Here is an 11165-nt window from a genome sequence, read left to right as displayed (position 1 = left end):
TTTTTTGAGACGGAGTCTGGCTCTGTCGCTCAGGCTGGAGTGCAGGGGCCGGATCTCAGCTCACTGCAAGCTCCGCCTCCCGGGTTTAGCCATTCTCCTGCCTCAGCCTCCCGAGTAGCTGGGACTACAGGCGCCCGCCACCTCGCCCGGCTCGTTTTTTGTATTTTTTAGTAGAGACAGGGTTTCACCGCGTTAGCCAGGATGGTCTGGATCTCCTGACCTCGTGATCCGCCCGCCTCGGCCTCCCAAAGTGCTGGGATTACAGGCTTGAGCCACCGCGCCCAGTCTTGCCTCTTGGATTTTCAACACAACTTTAATAGCCTTTGGAAGCCCCGTCTAAATTTCATACAGAAATGTGTATAACCATTTAGTTGTTTGGGGAAAAGTTGACCTTTGTTTTTTGGGTGCTTTGTTTGTTTTGAGACAGGGTCTTGCTCTGTTGTCCACGCTGGAGTGTAGTGGTGTGATCTTGGCTCACTGCACCCTCTTACCTCCCACGTTCAATCGATCCTCCCACTTCAGCCTTCCCAGTAACTGGGATTACAGGTGCACACCACCATGCTTGGCTAATTTTTGTATTTTTAGTAGAGACGGGATTTCACCAGGCTGATCTCGAACTCCTGACCTCAGGTGATCCACCCGCCTCTGCCTCCCAAAATGCTGGGGTTACAAGCGTGAGCCACTGTGCCCAGCCAAGTAATTATCAATGGAAATCTAAAAAGCATTTTACTTGAGGTATAATGAAGTTAAAGGTTTTGTGTCATGGAATTATCATCAAAAATGCCATCCTGGATAATGTTGTCCTATAGCTCTAATACATGGACTAGGATCTAGGTGTTCAATAAATATGTGCTGAATAAGTTACTTTTGAAATATGTCACAATGCTGGCATTCCACCAGAAGAGAGGATATAGAAGGGTACACTCTCCTCTCTTTAAGAAACTTTTGAAAGGGGTGGGGGTTGCATGTACCATTTTTGTTTTCATTCTGCTACTAAAATAGTCACTTGACTTCACCAAATTGCAAAGAAGCCTGGAAAATGGGGTTTCAGTACTAAGGAAGGAAAACTAGATATTAGGGGACAATTAGAAGTTTCTGATTTGTTTTTCTAAGACCACCAGAGTGGGCACAAAAGAACCAGCGAGTAGGCAAGGCTAAAAGCAAAACTGCGAATTTATTCTTCGGTCATCTAGCTTCAGGGACCGGAGCTGGGGGAAGGGGGGGGGGTTTCTAATACAGTCCCGACAAGAGTGGGGGCTGAGAAAGCCCGCCCCCGGCACATCTGCTGGGAGCGACTTTTCTAGGAGTGGAAGGGCAATAGGCGGGGCACGGGCATGTCGGGGGAGGGGGGCCGCTCCACAGGTGCCACCAGGTAAATCTTGGTCTCCTCGGATTGACATCACCTGGTGCATGCCTGATTAATCTGCACCTTCCCGGGCGTCAGCTGCATTCTCGCACACACGGGAAGAGTTGGTGGTGAAGAAGAACCTGGAAGTGCACCATCCTGCCTCCGTTCATCCAAACAGTTTCCAAATCTCATCACTTATTTGGGGGGGGTGGGGGAGGCATCCCAAAGGGCAGACTGGTTTATTAGGCAGCCTGGACAACAGAGTGAGACTCTGTCTCAAAAAAAAAAAAAAAAAAAGATATTGGAATTAAGTTGCCGATGTCAATATTTCACTGTCAAGTCTTTAGTAGAATTGTAAATCAGCCTTTAAAATATACCACACATGGCCCAGCGTGGTGGCTCAAGCCTGTAATCCCAACACTTTGGGAGGACGACGAGGGCGGATCACGACGTCAGGAGTTCGAGACCACCCTGGCCAACATGGTGAAACCGTCTCTACTAAAAATAAAAAACTGGCTGGGTGTGGTGGCAGGCAGCTGTATAGTCCCGGCTACTCAGGAAGCTGAGGCAGGAGAATCGCTTGAACCCAGGGGACACAGGAGGTTGCAGTGAGCCAATATCACACCACTGTACTCCAGCCTGGAAGATTTGTTTTTCGTTTTTTTTTTGAGACAGGATCTTACTGTTGACCATGCTGGAGTGCAGTGGTGTGATCAGGGCTCACTGCAGCCTTGCCCTCCTGGGCTCAAGTGATCCTCCCACCTCAGGCTCCCAAGTAGCTGGGACTACAGGAATGTGCTACCACACCTGGCTTTTTTTTTTTTTTTTTTTTTTTTTTTTTTGGTAGAGACAGAGTTTCACCATGTTTCCCGGGCTGGTCTCAAACTCCTGGGCTCAAGCAATCCTCCTGCCTTGGTGTCTCAAAATGTTGGGATTACAGGCATGAACCACCGTGCCTGGTCAATCAAAAAGATTTTTTTAAAAAATGCATTTAGCATTTAGGGCTGGGTGCGGTGTCTCACGCCTATAATCCCAGCACTTTGGGAGGCTGAGGCGGGTGGATCACCTGAGGTCAGGAGCTCGAGACCAGCCTGACCAACATGGAGAAACCCCATCTCTACTAAAAATACAAAATTAGCCAGGCGTGGTGGCACATGCCTGTAATCCCAGCTACTTGGGAGGCTGGGGCAGGGGAATCTCTTGAACCCAGGAGGCAGAGGTTGTGGTGAGCCAAGACTGCACCATTGCACTCCAGCCTGGGCAACAAGAGAAAAACTCTGTCACACAAAAAAATTAGGTGCCTAGCCCAAAATATTATTACCATTATAACAAAGGACCATTGAATAATCATTATAAATAACTTTATTAACATAGACAACATTTACAAACAAAGTGCACTGTGCTGAAATTAAAAATTTACTGACATTTTCTGGTAACCTTACCTTCTCATTGACCAGTATGGAAAATGGTTTTGTTCATCTACGTTGCTGTAATGCAGTTAAGCCTCTTACATCTAATTTCTACTTTTTTTTTGAGATGGAGTCTTGCTCTGTCACCCAGGCTGGAGTGCAGTGGCGTAATCTTGGCTCACTGCCAGCTCCACCTCTTGGGTTCACACCATTCTGCTAGCCTCCCCAGCACCTGGGACTACAGGTGCACGCCGCCACGCCTGGCTAATTTTTTTTTTTTTGTATTTTTAGCAGAGATGGGTTTCACTGTGTTAGCCAGGATAGTCTTGAGCTCCTGACCTCATGATCTGCCCGCCTCGGCCTCCCAAACTGCTGGGATTACAGGCATGAGCTACCGCGCCTGGCCTCTAATTCCCACTTTTAACAAAAGTCACAAAATTACTGCCTTCCAAAATGTTTTTGGAACTATAGCTCTTATTAAGCAACATTCCATACTGTTCACAATTTTATATACAGTGATGCTATCACTGTAGAATTCAAATGACAACTCATTCAATAAAATAATCACATATTATGCCAATTAATGCTGCAGCATCTAAGCTAAAGGCCCAAAATTTCTTTTTGAAGGTGTAGTTTCGTTTTTTTTGAGAGAGTCTGGCTCTTTGGCCCAGGCTGGAGTGCAGTGGCTCGATCTCAGCTCACTGCAAGCACTGCCTCCTGGGTTCACGCCATTCTCCTGCCTCAGCCTCCAAGGTAGCTGGGACTACAAGCACCCGCCACCACGCCCGGCTAATTTTTTGTATTTTTTAGTAGAGACAGGGTTTCACCGTGTTAGCCAGGATGGTCTCAATCTCCTGACCTCATCATATGCCCGCCTGGGCCTCCCAAAGTGCTGGAATTACAGGCGTGAGCCACCGCGCCCTGCCCTTTGAAGGCGTAGTTTTGTTTGTTGTTTTAACTATCACACATTGTACAAAATAACACGTGCTTCCAAATGCAGGTGGTGAGTACCTCACTTCTGAACCACTTCTGTAACACAAGACTCTGGATTAAAGAAGGAAACACACCGGCCTCTTTGACCACACTTCATATTCTTCTAGTTGCCAATTCTGTGTGACAAAAGCAATTATCCAAACCTAAAAAGTCAGATTTTCTGAAAGCAGATGAGACACAACTGTCTCATTAGTATCAACCTCATAATTTGCCAAAGACGCAGATGCAGGAAATTCAGACATCTTGTCTTTGTTTATCAAAGGGTCGCTAAGACAGGAAATTGGGTCCGCGAGGCAATTAAGTTAGAATCGTCATATGGCTACAAAGCCACTGGGAAGTCTGATTCAAGACATAGGGAGGTTTAGGGTAGATTTATGGAAATCTAACATTTCAATCTCTGATAAAAGATGAAGCTAGAAGTGAAATTTTACATTGCTACTGAGCCCACGGATTTTTATCACCTCCTGAAAGGTGAGAAATACACTCACACTTTTTAAAAAGTGAACACTGTGGAGAAACCCCGTCACTACTAAAAATACAAAATTAGCCAGGCATGGTGGCGCATGCTTATAATCCCAGCTGCTGGGGAGTTTGAGGCAGAAGAATCGCTTGAACCCAGGAGGCGGAGGTTGCAGTGAGCTGAGATTGTGCTATTACACTCCAGCCCGGGCAATGAGAGTGAAGCTCCATTTCCAAAAAAAAAAAGTGGACACTGTACTGGCACAGTGGATCGTGCCTGTAATCCTGGTACTTTGGGAGGCTAAGGCGGGTGGATCACCTGAGGTCAGGAGTTCGAGACCAGCCTGGCCAAAATGGTGAACCCCCCCCATCTCTACTAAAAAATATATATAAAAATTAGCTGGGCGTGGTGGCAGGCACCTCTAATCCCAGCTACTTAGGAGGCTGAGGTAGGAGAATCACTTGAACCCAGGAGGCAGAGGTTGCAGTCAGCCAAGATTGCACCATTGCAATCCAGCCTGGGCAACAAGAGTGAAACTCCATCTCAAAAAAAAAAAAAAAAAGTGGACACTGGAGTTTATTTCTAGAATTGCTAAGTCAACTAGCTTCACTGATTTCTGCTGCCAATAAACCATCAACTTAGACAGGAAAAAGTAGCATCTGCATGGTTGGTGTGCTTTTCATTCAGTACCCACAGAGAAGGCCCTCATAAAAAGAAAAGTGCAGTAATTCCAGTAGGCTAATTTCCTGATCTTAGTATTTCCACCCATATGGAGAGTGTCACAAAAATCTTGGAACAGTTTTGAGCCTTTTTTTGTTTTTTTTTTTGAGACGGAGTCTCTCTCTGTCACCAAGACTGGAGTGCAGTGGCCAGATATCAGCTCACTGCAAGCTCCGCCTCCCGGGTTTATGCCATTCTCCTGCCTCAGCCTCCAGAGTAGCTGAGACTACAGGCGCCCGCCACCTCGCCGGCTAGTTTTTTCTTTTTTTATATTTCTAGTAGAGATGGGGTTTCACCGTGTTAGCCAGGATGGTCTCGATCTCCTGACCTTGTGATCCGCCCTTCTCGGCCTCCCAAAGTGCTGGGATTACAGGCTTGAGCCACCGCGCCCGCCAGTTTTGAGCCTTAATAAGCTCAGGGGTATAAATCCAGCAAACGTGTTTAAAAAAAATCATCTGGAGGTTTAATTGGTTAAATTTCATTACACTTAAGTGTTGTGACTTTTGATAACATATTTTTCGGTTTCCCTGTTGTTAAGTTCCTATGTTTGAAAATGGCAACACTGACTGCTTTTAAGTTAGTTATTACAGCTCAAAACTGCACTAAAACTTTTGGAATTCGTGTATGATTCCTAAGTCAGAAACCTGATCCTAGCTCATTTCACTAGATGACTGACACTTCAACACTGGAATGAACTAAATTATTTTCTTTAGAAGGTTCTTTTATTTTCTTGCTATATCCTCAGGACAAACCTGATAGGTGTCTCACTCACACATCATTGGGTATGTGATTAGTTTTGTGAAAAGTACAATGGCACAGTTCTTAAATTAATATAGCAATAAATCTCATTTTCCCTGTTAAGTGTCAGTGGAACTAAGAATGATTTATGCTGGTAAACATCAAAATGATCGTATTTTAATAAATTTCCACAGATTCATCCAGTTTAAAAAACCTTTCTTGATTTCAGGTGTTTTCTCTCCTTCTCCTTGATCAAGGTTATTTGGGTTTCCATCTGTGACTTCTTTTGTTTTTATAAGGGTCTCATATATTTTCTGGGCTCTGACAATTTCTTTCTGAGCATCAAAATGGACTTTTTGCCTGGTCAGGATGGGAACAATTAAATTAAAATCATTAATTCGCTTGTTTAATTTTCTGATGTTTTCTTGAAACTGCTCACAAACATGTTTCCACTGTTTCTGTTCAGTTGGTGTCATTGGATTCCCAAGTTTTTTCCTAGACACTAAAATTGCCTCTCGGAGTTGCTCAATAGTATCACTGATTTCCTTTTGCATAAGGATCCATTCTGGTTGGTATCCATTATCGATCAGTATTCGGTTCAGGTTGTGAGTCATGGGATCAATGTAAGAACAGTCAGAAAACTTTTTCAGAGGTTTTCCTTTCCCACTGAGATTGTCAAAATCTCCTTTTGCCATGGATTCTTGAATGAGGTCCTCCACTAAACGCTCTATAGCTTGAGTTATCTTTTGCTGTTTGCTCTGTCTTATATTTTTAACAGTTACACTATCAGGAAAATACTGGCTTTGTAGTTTCTGCTTTTGATATTCCATCACTTGTTCAGTAGCACGGTCTGCCCTAAATTGCCTGTATTGCTTCTCTCGTTGAGTTGGAGTCCCAAAACCAATACCTTCAAAACTTAAATAATGCCGGTGTTGGGGTGTTTTATATTTGAATTTTTCTACATCTTCTGTTTCTTCTTCTTCACCTTTATTCTGACTGGCATTTGCTTGTTCTATCACATGGGAGAGCACCTTTCTATAAGCTTTTTCAATCCTTATAAATGTTGCAGAATCAGCCGTATTAGAGCCACCGTCAGGATGATATTGCTTGGCAAGCTTATGAAAAGATTCCCTGACTTCATCTGCAGAGCATCCTTCTTCCACATTCAGCAGCCTATAATATTCTCTGATCTTCTTTTTGGATTTATGGGTTGACATCATTCTATTTCTAATGATACCAATATATGGAAGCATTTTCACTCGATTAGGAATCACTGTAGCCTTTATCAGGTGAGATCTTAAGATCTGAGCCATCATCACGTACGTTGTATTCATTATTGTACCCAGAGTTCTTCCTAGCAATGATCTATAAAACGACAACAAATATAGGTGGAACAAAGTTGTATTATCAGTTAATTTCTTATTTTCAGCAATAAGGTATAAGATACGGCATGAATTTACAAGTACAAGGGGCAGTTCTTTTGAATGCTGCTGTCAACATTGTCCTTCCCCCCCCACCCCCACCTTTTTTTTTCCTTTTGAGACAGAGTCTCTGTTGCCCAGGCTGGAGTGCAGTAGTGCCTCCGCCTCCAGGGTTCAAGCGCAACCTCCGCCTCCAGAGCCACGCCCAGCTAATTTTTTTGTATTTTTAGTAGAGAAGGGTTTTCACCATGTTGGCCAGGCTGCTCTGGATATCCTGACATGGTAATCCACCTGCCTTGGCCTCCCAGGGATTACTGGCATGAGCCTCTGCACCCAGTTTTTTTTTTTTTTTTTTTTTTGAGACAGGGTCTTGCTCTGTTGCCCATGCTGGAGTGCAGTGGCACAATCGTGGTTCACTGCAGCATCAACCTCCTGGGCTGAAGCGATCCTCCCACCTCTGCCTCTCATGTTGCTGGGACTACAGGCGTGCACCACCACACCTGGCTAATTTCTGTATTTTTGTAGGGATGGGGTTTCGTCATGTTGCCCATCCTGGTTTCCAACTCCTGAGCTCAAATGATCTGCCAGCCTCTGCCTTCCAAAGTGCTGGGATTATGGAGGTGAGCCACTGTGCCTGGCCACATTCTTTTTTTTCTTTTCTTGAGACGGAGTCTCACTCTGTTGCCCAGGCTGGAGTGCAATGGCATGATCTCAGCTCACTGCAACCTCCGCCTCCCAGGCTCAAGCGATTCTTCCGCCTCAGCTCCTGAGTAGCTGGGATTACAGGTGTGCAACACCACCCCTGGCTAATTTTTGTATATTTAGTAGAGATGGGGTTTCACCATGTTGGCCAGGCTGGCCTCGAATTCCTGACATAAGGTGATCTGCCTGCCTCAGGCTCCCAAAACGCTGGGATTACAAGCGTGAGTCACTGCACCCAGCCTGGCTGCATTCTATTTTTTTTTTTGAGACGGACTCTTGCTCTGACGCCCAGGCTAGAGTGCAGTAGTGTGACGGCTCACTGCAAACTCCGCCTCCCAGGTTCAAGCGATTCTCCTGCCTCAGCCTCCTGAGTAGCTGGGATTACAGGCGCATGCCACCATGCCCGGCTAATTTTTGTATTTTTAGTAGAGATGGGGTTTCACCATGTTGGTCAGGCTGGTCTCGAACTCCTGACCTTGTGATCCTCCCGCCTCGGCCGCCCAAAGTGCTGGGATTACAGGGGTGAGCCACCGCGCCAGGCACCAGCTGCATTGTTATAGCTATATTTCAATGATGTGGGCAGAAAAATGGAAGTTGATGAAGTTTAGTGTTAATATATTGTGGGGCCAGGCACGGTGGCACATGTCTGTAATCCCAGTACTTTGGGAGGCCGAGGCGGGCGGATCACCTGAGATCAGGCGTTCGAGATCAGCCTGGTCAACATGGCAAAACCCTGTTTCTACTAAAAATACAAAAATTAACTGGGCGCTTGCAGTCCCAGCTACTTGGGAGGCTGAGGCAAGAGAATCGCTTGAACCCGGGAGGTGAAGGTTGCAGTGAGCCGAGATCGCGCCACTACACTCCAGCCTGGGCAACAGAGCGAGACTCTTGTCTCAAAAAAAAAAAAAAAAGAAAAAAAAATATAGATAGACAGGTAGATATAATCTGGATTCTACCCCTCACTAACCATATATTTTACAAGTGGAAAATTCTTAGAGATCATCTAATCCAATCTTTTCATTTAATGACAAAACGTAGGTCCGGAAGGTTAAGCAATTTAACCAAGTCCCATAACAAGGTGTAAGCAAAATGGTTAGGTGTGGGCACTGTAAAAAAAAGGAGGCTTGCTTAACTGTCTATACCTCCAGCCGATTACAAACTGCACCGAGAGTCTGCATCATCTCAAGGAGTCTTCTCATAAGACGACTTATGGACAGGGTAGGTACCTGGTCTGACACTGGATTGAATAGAATCAAGTGTCCAAAAGATTTTAAGCTCCACAGCTCGCTAGGAAGGAGCCATCTGCCAGAGGCCAGAAAAACCACGGTGAACTGTGAGGCCTCCCAACACGTTTGCTGCTATTGCAATAACATGGTCTCGAAGAGGTGGAAGACTTGTACACTGACAATGGCCAAAAAACACTGGAAGTGGCTTAATTGGAATTGGGATATATAAACGCTAAAACGGAGCTCCTGAGACCCCCTATTTTCTAGACAATCGGGGCCAACGGTCTGGGAGCCCGCTGCGAAGGTGGTTATCATGGCAAGGTAGGTCGGTCCTGCCCCGCCCCCTCCTCACCTGCTAAAGCCTTGGGTAGGAGTTCCGCGGCTCCCGCGCCCATGCCGCGTCTCTGCGCATGCGTGCGCGGCCCGCCCGTCACTCTCGGGGTCGGTGCAGCGCGCGGTCTTCAGCTGGTGCCTCCGCCGGGCTAGACCATCTGCCACTTTACACTGAGGGTCTCAGCGGGTCCGGAAGACAGAATCGTACCTGATTGGGACAGGTGACCTTACCAGGGAAACGGACAATCTTTCATCAAACGAACTTTACCCCGGAGAACCCAAGCAGGGCACCTCAGGAGGCTTCGTCCCGGCCAGGGACGACCAGCTCCGCCCCCGTCCCCGCCTCGAGCGGAGGTGGTCGGCCGATTGGGATTGTGGGAGATGTAGTTCGCTAGAAGGGGCGATGTGCGCCTGCGCCTCTCCGGAGGGACTTAGGGAGCGTCGAAAATGATGCAAAGACCGAGTTGGCTGCGTGGGTAGCTGCGGCTCAGAGGACGAAGGTAACTTTTTGGGGGCAGGGGAAGGCGAGACTGTTTCCCCGGAACGGGACCTGAACAGGTTTCTTCGGAGTCACGATACATGAGGCTTAAAACCTGCCCTTTTATTAATTCAAGTACTGTTGAGGGGCTGGCGACAGGCCAGAGGACAAAATCAAAATAGGGATCTTCTGGCTTCGAGTTCAACCACTAACGTGGGGACCGAACATTTCCCCTCTCTGTACAGGAAGCAAGTTTTTTAAAAAGGACAAAGAAAAAGGATAAAAAGAAAAGGCAGACGCTTGGGAGTTTTTTTTTTTTTTGAGACGGAGTCTCACTCTGTCGCCCAGGCTGGAGTGCAGGGGCCAGATCTCAGCTCACTGCAAGCTCCGCCTTCCGGGTTCCCGCCATTCTCCTGCCTCAGCCTCCCAAGCAGCTGGGATTACAGGCGTTCACAACCATGCCCGGCTAATTTTTTTGTATTTTTAGCGGAGACCAGGTTTCACCATTTGGCCAGGCTGGTCTCAAACTCCTGAGCTAAGGTGATCCGCCTGCCTCGGCCTTTCTAAGTGCTGGGATTACAGGCATTCATTTAATCTTTACAACAGCCCTCCGAGATAAATGCTGTTATTTTCCCTATTTTACATATAATGAAATAATAAAGGTATCAAGTTCATTGACTTTTTTAGGGGGAGAAATTACACAATGTATGTAAACCACTTGGCACTGTGCCTCGCACATTAAGCAATATTTTTTGTTATGACTGTGTCTCCTAAAAGGAGCCAGGAATAGGTATTAGCCTTCTCAGCTTCTGCATCATAAACATTATAATCATTTATTGCCATCTATGTAGGAGCACAGAAAAAGATACAGTATAAACTCTGATTCAGAGGGCTTTAGTTTTAAGAAAACAATCAACAAAATACCTCATGTGAAAGAAAATAGGATTTCTGACTGCGCGCGGTGGCTCACGCCTGTAATCCCAGCACTTTGGGAGGCCGAGACAGGCGGATCACAAGGTCAGGAGATCGAGACCATCCTGGCTAATACGGTGAAACCCTGTCTCCGGGCGCGGTGGCTCAAGCCTGTAATCCCAGCACTTTGGGAGGCCGAGACGGGCGGATCACAAGGTCAGGAGATCGAGATCATCCTGGCTAACCCGGTGAAACCCCGTCTCTACTAAAAAATACAAAAAACTAGCCGGGCGAGGTGGCCGGCGCCTGTAGTCCCAGCTACTCGGGAGGCTGAGGCAGGAGAATGGCGTAAACCCGGGAGGCGGAGCTTGCAGTGAACTGAGATCCGGCCACTGCACTCCAGCCTGGGTGACAGAGTGAGACTC

General features: G+C 46.5%; 1 protein-coding gene and 1 long non-coding RNA gene across 2 annotated transcripts in view; one reads left to right on the top strand and one right to left on the bottom strand.

The window, feature by feature from the left end:
* Window positions 1–5633: 5633 nt before the first annotated feature.
* DNAJC28 (DnaJ heat shock protein family (Hsp40) member C28) lies at window positions 5634–9685 on the bottom strand. Its single transcript, XM_023190829.3, has 2 exons — window positions 9370–9685; window positions 5634–7033 (listed from the first exon to the last, which is right to left on the bottom strand). The coding sequence occupies exon 2, from the start codon at window positions 7000–7002 to the stop codon at window positions 5830–5832; it is 1173 nt and encodes a 390-aa protein (XP_023046597.1). The 5' UTR covers window positions 7003–7033; window positions 9370–9685; the 3' UTR covers window positions 5634–5829.
* The window catches only part of LOC111525464, a 9088-nt gene continuing 7365 nt past the window's right edge, over window positions 9443–11165 (top strand). Inside the window, exon 1 of the long non-coding RNA XR_002726117.2 lies at window positions 9443–9850. This is a non-coding gene — a long non-coding RNA (uncharacterized LOC111525464). The remainder of the gene's footprint in view (window positions 9851–11165) is intronic.

This window comes from Piliocolobus tephrosceles, chromosome 19, assembly GCF_002776525.5.
Source record: "Piliocolobus tephrosceles isolate RC106 chromosome 19, ASM277652v3, whole genome shotgun sequence".
Classification (NCBI taxonomy): Eukaryota; Metazoa; Chordata; class Mammalia; order Primates; family Cercopithecidae; genus Piliocolobus; species Piliocolobus tephrosceles.
Note: the sequence above shows the minus strand (reverse complement) of the source record. Positions and strands in the feature narration are given on the sequence as shown.

Coding starts and splice junctions, on each gene's coding strand:
- DNAJC28 (XM_023190829.3), bottom strand. CDS start 7,002: ATGAATACAACGTACGTGATGATGGCTCAGATCTTAAGATCTCACCTG.